Source organism: Elephas maximus, chromosome 11 (genome assembly GCF_024166365.1).
Source record: "Elephas maximus indicus isolate mEleMax1 chromosome 11, mEleMax1 primary haplotype, whole genome shotgun sequence".
Taxonomy (NCBI): domain Eukaryota; kingdom Metazoa; phylum Chordata; class Mammalia; order Proboscidea; family Elephantidae; genus Elephas; species Elephas maximus.
In genome coordinates, this window is record NC_064829.1 from 15,259,392 (window position 1) to 15,271,702 (window position 12,311).

A 12,311-nucleotide genomic window follows, 5' to 3' on the forward strand; every position below is an offset into this window, starting at 1 on the left:
TTTCTCTAACAGCCTGCATGGCCAGGCAGGCACTCGCATCTGTGTGTCCTTATCACCTGGGGTAGGCTAGTACAATGGGCCTAGATTTCTGACTGACAAAAGTTCTCTCTCAGGAATCCCAACTGTACCTGCTCAGGGCAAATACACTCTAGATACAATCTCTGTCCCAGGGGTATGGCTGGGGGCAGCTGTCTCCAGCTCCTGTACACTGGGACTCTCGGAATACAACACAATTATGCCACGCGTCATTTTTTATTGAGTTGACAATTCACACAAGGTAACAGCATACAGTAAATTATTTCCAGGGCTTAAGAAAAATGATTGTCACTCGTTGTGCGTCACAAAATTTCCTTTTAATGAATAAATAATTTGATGAAATCAAAAATATTTACAATATAAACAAATGGAAAAGCTGTGGATCTTTGAATCTGATCGTCAGGTTCTGGCTTTTTGAACTGAATTCCTTCCAAGCTTTTCCCTTGGAAACAATACAAATCTGATAGAAACAACTCATACAATGTATCCTTGTTCATTATGAGTTTACCTGTTAGTCCTGGAAAGCTAGGTAAGCTTATATTATGCAACATGTTAAAATACAAATATTAACTAAAATAATATATTATCATAATGCCAGGTAGCATTCTCCACAGAACAAAAATGTACACTCAGCTGTAACAATAACAAAGGGTCACGGGCCACAAAATAATACCCAAAGGTACAAATTCCTTCATAAGAATATAGTTGTGCTCTTCGGTTGACCAGCTGTCCGCGCTCCCTGCCAGGCTGGCCATGCGGAGCTGAGTGTCTCACCACTGCAGTGCTGGGATGGGCCTGCCAGGCGGCAGCGCTTCCGTGGGAACTGGGCAGTGCAGGCGGTTTTATAGACACTTTCCTGGGCTCTTAAAAAGTGCCAATTATGCAAAGCAAAATAAGCGTATTGAGAAGTCTTCATCTCACGTAGGCAAACACCATGGAGCATCTTGGCTCTGGGGTAGGAGGGGTTTGCTTGCAGAGCTGTTGGTGCTGTCAGCCAGAATTCAAGTATTCCAGAGCCACCTCATAGCAGAACTTGTACTGATCCTGGGAAACAGAAGGCGAAATGTCAGCTCTGTGATATCTAAATGCTGTTTCTATTAAATCAATTATTGAATAAATTAATCTGGTGAAGATTTTGAATCAGAAATGAAAAAGTCACAACCACAAACATATTCGTTGTCTCTAGCTGCTCCCTGGCAAGGCTCGTTAGAATTCCTGGAAAGTTCTGAACAACTAGTTAATACTCTCTGCCCACGTATACATGTTTACCTGTATATCAATTTCCTGAGCTTTGTACAGGAAAATTAAGCAGTAAAAGGAAAGATAACAAGGGCTTGAGGAGAATGCCTTAATGACTTGCTCATACAGGGAGGGCACTCAATAAACATATGCAGTTTCACTCTTGGTCCAGCTTTACCTTTGATTTTCAGTCACCAGGATTTCGTCAATTTCACTGGGATTTTTTTTTTTTTTTTTTTCTCTTAGTCATCTAGTGCTGCTATAACAGAAATGCCACACTTAGATGGCTTTAACACAGAGAAATTAATTTTCTCACAGTCTAGTAGGTTAGACGTCCAAATTCAGGGCGTCAGCTCCAAGGGAAGGCTTTCTCTCTCTGTCAGCTCTGGAGGAAGGTCCTTGTCATCAATCTTCCCCTGGACTAGGAGCCTTTCCACGCAGGAACCCCAGGTCCAAAGGATGCGCTCTGCTCCCGGCACTGCTTTCATGGTGGTATGAGGTTCCCAACTCCCTACTTGCCTCCCTTTCCTTTTACCTCTTGTAAGATAAAACGTGGTGCAGGCCACACCCCAGGGAAACTCCCTTTACACTGGATCAGGGATGTGACCGAAGCAACGGTATTATGTCCCACCCTAATCTTCTTTAACCCCAGGTAGAGATTATGATTTACAACACATAGGAAAATCACAAAATGGAGGACAACCACACAGTACTGGGAATCACGGCCTAACCAAGTTAACACGTATTTTTGGGGGACACAATTCAATCCATGACATACCTGTTAAGGATCAGGAGCCCTGGTGGTGCAGTGATTAAGAGCTTGGCTGCTAACCAAAAGGTCGGCAGTTCAAATCCACCAGCTACTTCTTGGAAAGTCTATGGGGGCAGTTCTACTCTGCTCTGTAGGGTCATTGTGAGTTGGAATCCACTTGATGGCAACGGGTTTGGTTTTTATTAAGGACCAAGCACCTTGACCTAGTCCTGACCTGGAGACTCTCAGGATCCAGTACCAATGACAACACACAGGCAGAGCTGACAAAGGGAGGGCCCCAAGAATGCCCCCAACACATGTTACGGGTTCAGTAGAGGAGAGAACAGACTTCTTAGGGCAGATCTGGAAAGCAGCAGCAGCTAGGAGGTCGGCGGCACCCTCCCAGGAGGACAGAGCTGATGTGTGTGCGAAGCAGGGGTAAAAAGGTGGTTATATACTTCAGTTTTCCCAGGATGGTCTGATTTATGCCTGCTGTGCTGGCATAATTATTATTAGCATCTTCTTTCACTTTTAGAAACGTGCTGGTTCGGATGATAAAGTACATGGTCACCCCAACCGGGATGAAAACGGGCATCCTAGGAAGGAGCAGCTGGATTAGGAAAGGCACAGAAAGGGAAATGTGTCAAACCGTCCGCTACGTGTGCACACACTCCCAATCGGGCAGTGGGTTCATTTTCCTTGGCACACTTTTCTCAGATCTTGTAACTGGGCCTGCGTGAGCCCAGGTGGGGGCCTCAGGTGGTGGAGGGTGTTGCCGTGCCCCTGCTTGTGCAGCGTGCCGGTGGGAGCTCGCCTGGCTGTGGCCTCCGAGCCAAGGACAGCAACGAGGGGCTGTAGCACAGAGCCTGGGGCAGAAGGGCTCAGCACTGCCCCCTTCGGGATGAGGCCAGTGTCTGCAGTGTGTGAGATTCAGCTCTGCTGTCTTATTACCCAACAGGATGGCCACCACCAAAGAAACATACCTCTTACTTCTGGTTTGCCAAATTAATTAAAAATAAGTTTCCACTATTTTTATCCTATGTGTCTCCTAATTAGTAATTAGTCACTGAAATTTCCTTTTCTTCACCCACATTTTGTTCTCCAAATGCCCTGAAAGTCAAGCTATTTATCTGAAGGAAACGAATATAGTTTATTCCTCTTTGAATACAATGCATCAGTCTCTAGCACAGAACCTGACACATAGTTGGGAGTTAAATGTTGATTACATACATAGATGAATGATAAGACGTGGGTTCAGTATTTCATTCAACTCCGTGAACACTTACGCTAGAGATGGGGACTTCAAGATACAGTGTGAGTCCCCCAGAAGCTTACAATCTACAGAGGTTAAGACAGAAGATAAACAAAACAATTATTTCAATATACTGAAGGTACAGCAAGATTAAAAATCAATGGCTGTAACATCTACTGGCCACAATAAAAAAGACGATAACCTGCGTTGGCAAGGATGCGATAAAAATGGAATAGCCCGTATTGGCAAGGATGTGATAAAAATGGAACTGCTGGTGGGAATGTAAAGCGGTACAGTGCTTTGGAGAAAAGTCTGACAGTTCTTCAAATCAGTAAGCCTAGATTCGGCACATGATCCAGTGCTTCTATCTATACATTCAAGAGAAATGAAAACGTGTATCTATTATACAAAAACTTGTAGACAAATGTTCATAGCGCATTATTCATAGTAGCCCATAAGTAAAAACCCAAATGTCCATCAACAGATAAATTAATAACAAAGTGGTATATCCATACAGTGGAATATTACTCAGCCATAAAAAGGAATACCGTTCTAATACATGCTATGACGTGGATGAATCTTAAAAACCTTATGCTAAGGGATAGAAGCCAGGCACAAAAGGCTACATATTGTATATGAAATGACGACAATAGGAGGATCCACTGAGACAGAAAATATGGTTGCCAGGGGCTGGGGTTGGGGGCATGAGGAGTGACTGCTAATAGGTACAGGGCTTCTTTTTGCAGTGAAGAAAATCTGCTAAACTTGGATTGTGGTTATGGTTGTACACCTTTGTGATTATACTAAAAAAAACACTGAACTGTACATTTTAAAAAGAAGAATTTTATGGAATATGAATTATATCCCAATAAAGCTTTTATATAAAAAAAATAATGGCATCTAAAAGGACAAAGTACTTAGGAATAAATTTAACCAGGAAGGTGAAAGGCTTGTACACTGAAAACAATAAAACATTATTAAAAGAGATTTAAAAAAGACCTAAAGAAATGGAAAGACATTCCATGTTTGTGGATTAGAAGGCTTCATGTTGTTAAGATGTCAATACTACCGAAAGCAATCATAAATTCAATGCAATCCCCGTCAAAATTCTAACAGCCTTCTTTGCAGAAATGGAAAAGTCAATCCTCAAATTTATATGGAAAGGCAAGAGACCCCAAATAACTAAAGCAATCTTGAAGAAAAAGGACAAAGTAGGACTCACACTTCCCAATTTCAAAACATTCTATAAAGCTTCAGTTAAAACAGCCTGGTACTGGTATAATAACAGACATACAGACCAAGGGAAAATAACTGAGGATCCAGAAATAAATCCATACATCTATGGTCAACTGATTTTCAACAAGGGTGGTAAGTCCATTCAATGGGGAAGGAAGAGCTTCTTCAATAAATGGTGCTGAGAAAATCGGATTTCATATGCAGATGAATGAATCAGGATCCACGCCTCACATCATACACAAAAAACCGATTCAAAATGGATCAATAACCTAAGTGTGAAAACTAAAACCACAAAACTCTTAGAAGACACTATAGGGGCCTAGTTAAGAGGACTAATTTTTAACAGTGGACTATCAGATATGACAATAAAAGCACAAGCAGCAAAAGACAAAATAGAGAAATGAGACCTCACCAAGATTAAATACTTCAGTTCATCAAAGTAGTTTATCAAAAATGTGAAAAGACAGCCTACAAATTGGGAGAAAACTTTTGGGAACTACATATCTGATAAAGGTCTAATATCCAAAATATATATAAACTCCTAGAACTGAACAACAAAAAGACAAACAATCCAATCGAAAAATAGGCAAAAGACTTGAACAGATATTTCACCAAAGAGGATAATCAGATAGCCAACAAGCACATGAAAAGATGCTCGTCATTAGTCATTAAACCAACCAAAAAACCAAACCCACTGTCGTCGAGTTGATTCCCACTCAGAGCAACCCTGTAGGACAGAGGAAACTTCCCCACAGGGTTTCCAAGGAGTGGCTGGTGGATTCAAACTGCCAAACTTTTGGTTAGCAGCCAAGTGCTTAACTAGTGCACCCACAGGGCTCCTCATTAGCCATTAGGAGATGCAAATCAAAACCACAGTGTGATACCACCTCACCCTCACTAGAATGGCAATGCTCAAGAAAATGGAAAACAGGTGGTGGTGAGGTTGTGGAGAAATTGGAACCTTCATTCATTGCTGGTGGGAATGTAAAATGGTATAGCCATCGTGGAAAACAGTTTGGTGCATCCTCAAAAAGTTGAACATATAACTACTATATGACCTAGCAATTCCAATCCTAGGCATATACCGAGAAGTGTCAAAATCCTCCTCTGCTGAGGTCACCTTTTGGTGAGCATTCACACGAGACACAAATATCTTCACTTCTTTGGCCCATTCAGAGAGGTCTATTCACGTACCTCTTCTCCATATCTCCTTGTCTCCAATTTTCAAATCATGTTCCTTCCATGTCCCTCACCATCCATCTAAACCATTGGCCACAGTTATGAATCAGTATACAATCACACATGTAGCCATTTCTTCTTCCAAGCAAAGTGAACAACCAGGTGCACTGCTCAAGGTTCTGCCCATTGGGAGAATTTTCCTTCACCACTGGTCTTCAGGGAGGTCCCAGAAAGGGGCTATAGTGCTGCCGCTATCTACTTTCTTGTGGTGCTTGCATATTGCGCAGAATTATCTGTAAACCAGGCACGAGTTTTCTTTTCCTCGGTCACCTGATCATAAGGAACTCCCCATGAGGCCACAGGTGCAGATGGGGAGTTGAGATGATGGGCATTTGGGCCACTTTGTCATGCAACTTACTTGTGGCTTCAGGTCCTGCTTGGATTTATCTTGTATACACCACTTCCTTTTAACGATGGAGTGCTACTGTGCATCTCCAACTTTATGGCTCTGTGGTGTCACGGACTGAATTGTGTTCTCCCAAAATATGTGTCAACTTGGCTAGGCCATGATTCCCAGTATTGTGTGACTGTTCACCATTTTGTCATATGATGAGATTTTTCTGTGTGTTGTAAACCTTACCTCTATGACGTTAATGAGGTGGGATTATCGGCAGCTGTGTTAATGAGGCAAGACTCAATCTCCAAGATTAGGTTGTGTCTGAAGTCAATCTCTTTTAAGATATAAAAGAGAGAAGTGAGCAGAGAGACAGGGGGACCTCGTACCACCAAAAAACAAGAGCCAGGAGAGTAGCACATCCTTTGGACCCAGGTTCCCCGTGCTGAGAAGCTCTTGACTGGGGAAGATTGATGATAAAGACCTTCCCCTAGAGCCAACAGAGAGAGAAAGCCTTCCTCTGGAGCTGGCACCCTGCTTTCAGACTTCTAGCCACCTAGACTGTGACAGAATAAATTTCTCTTTTGTTAAAGCCATTATTTGTGATATTTCTGTTAAGAGCAGCACTAGATAACTAAAACAGAATTCAGTACCAGGAGTGCAGTATTGCTCTATCAGATACCTAAAATGTGGGAGCAGTTTTCAAACTGCATAGGTAGAGGCTGGATGAGCTTTAAGGTGCCTATTAGTAAAAGCCTAGATTGCCTTGAAGAGACTGTTGGTAGAATTATAGACATCAAAGGCAATTCTGGTGAGGACTCAGAAGGAAGCAAGGAGAGCTGTTATATTGGAGACAGCGCAAAGAGCAGAAGGAGAAATGGCAGCAGCATAGCAACAGCAGCAGCGGAACTGGTTGAGCAGCATGAGACAGTGCTGGAGCTGACCCATGGAGCGAGAGCTGGGTGTTTTTGATAGGAAGATTCCTGGTGGAGTGGGGTGCCTCTGAGCACTTATTGGTGGAGCTAGGCTTGCCAGCCCTTGGAGCAAGAGAGCTGAGTGCCTTCTGGTGGAAGTTTACTGGCACAGTGGGGTGCATCCAGGCACTTATTGGTGGAGCTACAGAGCTTTGAAACATTGGTTGAGCATGGTAGAGGTGGCCTGTGAGGCCTCAGGGACTGAGAGGCCATGGAAACAGAAAGCTTAAGAGGCAAGGAACAGAGGAAGCAGAGCTCCCTCATTCTCAAAGGGCAGAACCACAACCTTTAGGGTCCTAAAGGGTGGAAATGCCGCTCAGATGGACTAGGAGAACAGGGCTGCCCAAATTCGAGGGAGCAGAGTTGCCATTTCAGTGCGCCTGAATTTGGACTTCTAGCCTCCTAAACTGTGAGTGAATAAATTTCTCCTTGTTAAAGCCATCCTATTTTGGTATTTCCGTTACACTAGCACTAGATAACTGAGACAGTTAGTTCCTGATGGGCAACACCTAGTTCCTGATGGGCAGCTCAGGTTGCATGGTGGCTTGGTAGTCCATGGTTAAGTGTTCAGTCTCTAGTAAGGCCCAGTAACAAGCCAAAAGCTGTTTCTCACAGGGGAGTGCTTATCTGCAGAGAATGGCAGGCTTTGCTCCAAAAGCCTAAGGATTTGCACTGTGATTCACCAATAGAGACCTGCCAAAGACTCCAAGCAGAATCTCTATCTGTCACTGACACTTCAAGCACCATTGGATCATATGGTCTAAGTGGCAGAGCAGCTTGCACAGCAGCCTAAACCTGTTGTAGGGCCTTCTCTTGTTTGGGCCCCACTCAAAACCAGCAGCTTTTCTAGTCACTTGATAAATAGGCCACAGTAGCGCACCCAGCTGAAGGATATGTTGCCTCCAGAATCCAAAGACCACAACAAGGCATTGTGCCTCCTTTTCAGTTGTGGGAGGGGCCAGGTGCAATAACTTATCCTTCATGTTAGAAAGAATATCTCAACATGCCCCAGACCACTGGACCCCTAGAAATTTTACTGATGTGGAAGGTGCCTGAATTTTTGTGGGATTGATTTCCTACCCTCTAGCACACAAATGTTTTACCAAAAAGTCCAGAGTCACTGACGCTTCTTCCTTACCAGGTCCAATCAGCATAATGTCATCAACGTAATGGACCTGTGTGACGTCTTGTGGAAGGGAAAGGTGATCAAGGTCCCCGTGGACTAAACTATGACATAGGATGGAAAGTTGATATATCCCTGAGGTAGGACAGTGAACGTGTATTGCTGGCCTTGCCAGTTTAAGGCAAACTGGTGCTGGTGGTCTTTTAAAACAGGTGTGGAGAAAAAGGCATTAGCCAGATCAATAGCTGCACACCAGGACCAGTAGATGGATTAATTTGCTCAAGCAATGAAACCACATTTGGAACAGCAGCTGCAATTGGAGTCACCACCCAGTCAAGTTTTTGATAATCAGTTGGCATTCTCCAAGATCCATTTGTTTTTTGCATAGGTCGAATAGGCAAGTTGAATGGGGATGTGGTGGGAATCACCATCCTTTAAGTCCTTGATGGTGTCAGTAATCTCTGCAATCCCTCTAGGAATGCAGTATTGCTTTTGGTTTACTATCTTCCTAGGTAAGGGCAGTTCTAATGGCTTCCACTTAGCCTGTACTACCATAGTAGCCCTTACTCCACATGTCAGAAATCCAATGTGTAGGTTCTGGCAGTTTCTGAGTATGTCTATTCCAATTATGCATTCTGCAACTGTGGAGATCACTACAGGATGGGTTCAGGAACCCACTGGACCCCTGGAAGATGGACATGAGCTAAGACTCCATTAATAACCTGACCTACATATGCTCCCGCTCTAACTGGTAGGCCACAGTGATGTTTTGGGTCTCCTGGAATTAGTGTCAGTTCAGAACCAGTATCCAGTAATTCTCCAAAAGTCTGATTATTTCCTTGTCCTCAATGAACAGTCACTCTCATAAAAGGCCACAGATCCCTTTCGGAAGGGCTGGGAGAATGATTAATAGTATAAATTTTTGGCTATGTAGTGGGGAGAAATTTATGTCAAGGAAATGGTTCACGTGGTTGGAGAAGCTGGCAAGTCCCAAGTCCATGGGTCGGGGGGAGGCTGGAGGCTTATCCTGACTCATGTAGCTGCAGGGGCTGATGAATCCAAGATTGGCAGGTAAGATCCCAGGCTGTTGGCTCAAGTCCCAAGAACTGGAGGTCAGATGACAACAGGCCAAATGCAGGATTCAGAGCAGAGCAAAAATCAGTGAGCTTTGCCAGAATGTCCACATATATTGGATGCAGGCCACATCCCCAAGGAAATTCCCTTTTAACTGATTGGCTGCTCATAGCAGATCTCATCATGGAGGTAATTACTTCATATCAGATCTCATTATGGAGATGATTACATCATTACATAATTGCCAAGCTACATCATATCTACCAAAGGACTGAGAATCATAGCCCAGCCAAGTTGACACACAACCTTAACCATCACAACACACAAATGACTATTACCCAGCCATAAAGAGAAATAAAGTCCTGATGTGTGCCAAAGATGGATGAACCTTTATGCTAAGGAAAGAATTATGCTAAGTGAAATGAGTCTTTTGCAAAAGGACAAATACTATATGATCTCACTTATATGAAATAAGCAAATACATAGAAAAGAAAGATTATTAGTGGTTACTGCTACAGAAGATCTCTTGGCAAGATTTTGTCTCACATACTTTGGACATGTTATAAGGAGGGACCAGTCCCTGGAGAAGGACATCATGCTTAGTAATGTCAGCGAAAAAGAAGACCCTCAACGAGATGGATTGACACAGTGGCTGCAACAATGAGTTACACATAGCAGCGATTGTGAGGACGGTGCAAGATCGGGCAGTGTTTTGTTCTGTTGTACAGAGAGTTGCTATGAGCCAGAATCGACTTGACGGTACCTAACGACAATAACCAGGGGAGGGAGGGAGGGGGAAAGTGGGAGTTTTTGCTTAGGGGGCATTATGTTTGTATTAATGGTGGTGGAATGATTCAGACAAGGAGAGCGACAATGGTTGTATAACTTGAAGAATGCAATCAGTGTCAGTGAGTCATACATGCAGAAATTGTTCAATTGGCATATGTTTTGTTGTGTATATTTTCACCACAATAAAAAATATGCACAAAAACCGAATAAACACAATCTCCAGCAGACTGCTCGTGCCATGCTAGGAATCCTTACCCTTCTATCAGTCAAGGGCCAGGACGAACTGAAACCTGGAAAGCTTTAATGTTAAACATGAATCCAGTTGTCCTTAACTGCATTTGCTTTCCAAGGATTTATGAATCTGAGCTGGCCCCACTGTTACCACGGTCCTGTTAATTAGCCAATCAGTCCCTCCGATTATAAAACAGGGGGGTTGGGTCATACACAGAGTTTCCTTCCAGCTTGTTAACCTATAATTCTATGATTTTAAGACTTGGTTTTCCTTTAAAGCAAGTCTGATGATATGTGCAAAGATGCAGAGGCATTCACTATAATGTCTAATCTTGTAAACAATGAGTGTTCTGCCAGCCTGGTATTTCTATCAACCAGATCGCTCTCTCCATACCCATGAGGGAGTGCCAGTAAGTGTAGTAGTCTTTTTTTTTTTTTCCAAACTCTTGCACTGGAAAAACCATTACTCGTCCTAGGTAGAGTTATAGTCTGATTTCCATTCTGGTAGTTATTATTTTGGGAGTCCCTGAGTGGTGCAAATGGTTAATGCTCTCAGCTGCTAAGGGAAAAGTTGGAGGTCTGAGTCTACCTCAAGGTGTCTTGGAAGAAAGGCCTGGCGATTTACAGGAGAAAAATTAGCCACTGAAAACCCTATGGAGCACAGTTCTATTGGCAGCAACTCGTTACTAGTATTTATTATTTCGAGACTGGACACTTTTATTCTAAGAATATTTAAAAAGAAATCAAGTGCTTGAATTTCTAATTCTAAAAGGCCACACTGGCAGATCTGTGCTGGTGTGCTATCTGTGGAATGCTCCAACCATTTCTCTTGTTTTTGGGAAATGTAGGGACAGTTAGTTCTTTTCAGGAAATCCTAAGAGATTCAATTCCACAATGTGTAAAAATGATATTGCACAAACCTAATTGTGACAACCAGAAAGCTCCTTGGAAGCAAGGATGGCAAGACTGTGTCTCACACACCTTGGACATGTTGCCAGGAGGGATCAATCCCTGGAGAAGGACATAATGCTTGGTAAAGTAGAGGGTCAGCAAAAAAGAGGAAGACCCTCAATGAGATGGACTGAGACAGTGACTACAACAATGGGCTTAAACATAACAATGACAGTGAGGATGGTGCGGGACCGGACAGTGTCCCGTTCTGCTGTACACAGGGTGGCTATGAGTCGGAACCTAACAGCAACAACAATTGTGACATTAATTCCAGTGACTACGAAGAACCATCCCATTAACACACTGAAATGCAATGGGTGGGGAAATGTGCTTTCCAGCTTCGGTGGTGCAGAAGCACTGCCTGAAGTCCTGGCAGGCCCTGTCCCTGGTGAGACTGTAATTTCCATAATGACTTCTCCCTCTCCTGTCCTGTCTCTCCTAAGCAGGCTGCCAATCCCCATAGATTCTGTGATAACCAGTTTCTGAATCAGAAAAGATGGAGAAGGAGGAGGAAGGCCAGAAATTGTAGCAGCCCCTCCTCCAGGCGGCTGGCTAAATGCCTGAAATCTTCCTATACTGCGAACGGACTACACTTGACCACCAAGTACAGGCCTATCTTCTGCACAGTGTCCTCTCGGAATTTACCTGCCTTTGAAGAGTACAATTAAGCCACATGAGCATTCCTGTGCTTTACAGAAAAAAAAAAAAAAGAAGAACGTGGGCACCAAGCACTCCCAATGTGGGTGACATGAGCTGGCTCCAGGTACAAAGGATGAAAGAAATGGCGTAAGCAGGATCTCAGGGCTGGGACTCAGCATGGTTCCAACCACATCCTTGTGCAAGGCCCAGGAGTCTGGTTACTCTCAAGATCCCCACTGCAACCACCCTTTTTGTCCCCACTGAGAGAAGGAAACCCTGGTGGTGTAGTGGTTAAATGCTATGCCTGCTAACCGAGAGGTTGACAGTTTGAATCCACCAGGTGCTCCTTGGAAACTCTATGTGGCAGTTCTACTCTGCCCTATAGGGTCGCTATGTGTCGGAATCGACTCGATGGCAGTGGGTTTGGTTTTTTTGGGGTTAAG

At 43.6% G+C, this 12,311-nt stretch overlaps 1 protein-coding gene across 3 annotated transcripts in view; it reads right to left on the bottom strand.

Annotated features, from left to right (window-relative positions):
- Positions 1–259: 259 nt before the first annotated feature.
- PTPRM (protein tyrosine phosphatase receptor type M) overlaps positions 260–12,311 on the bottom strand; it is a 946,104-nt gene continuing 934,052 nt past the window's right edge. For 2 of the 3 annotated variants that reach the window (XM_049900160.1, XM_049900159.1), the window contains one exon: positions 261–1,080. In XM_049900160.1, coding sequence (XP_049756117.1) covers positions 1,027–1,080 — 54 coding nt within the window. In that variant the 3' untranslated portion in view covers positions 261–1,026. Of the gene's footprint in view, positions 1,081–12,311 lie in introns of all 3 variants that reach the window. The other variant, XM_049900161.1, reaches the window with a different exon arrangement.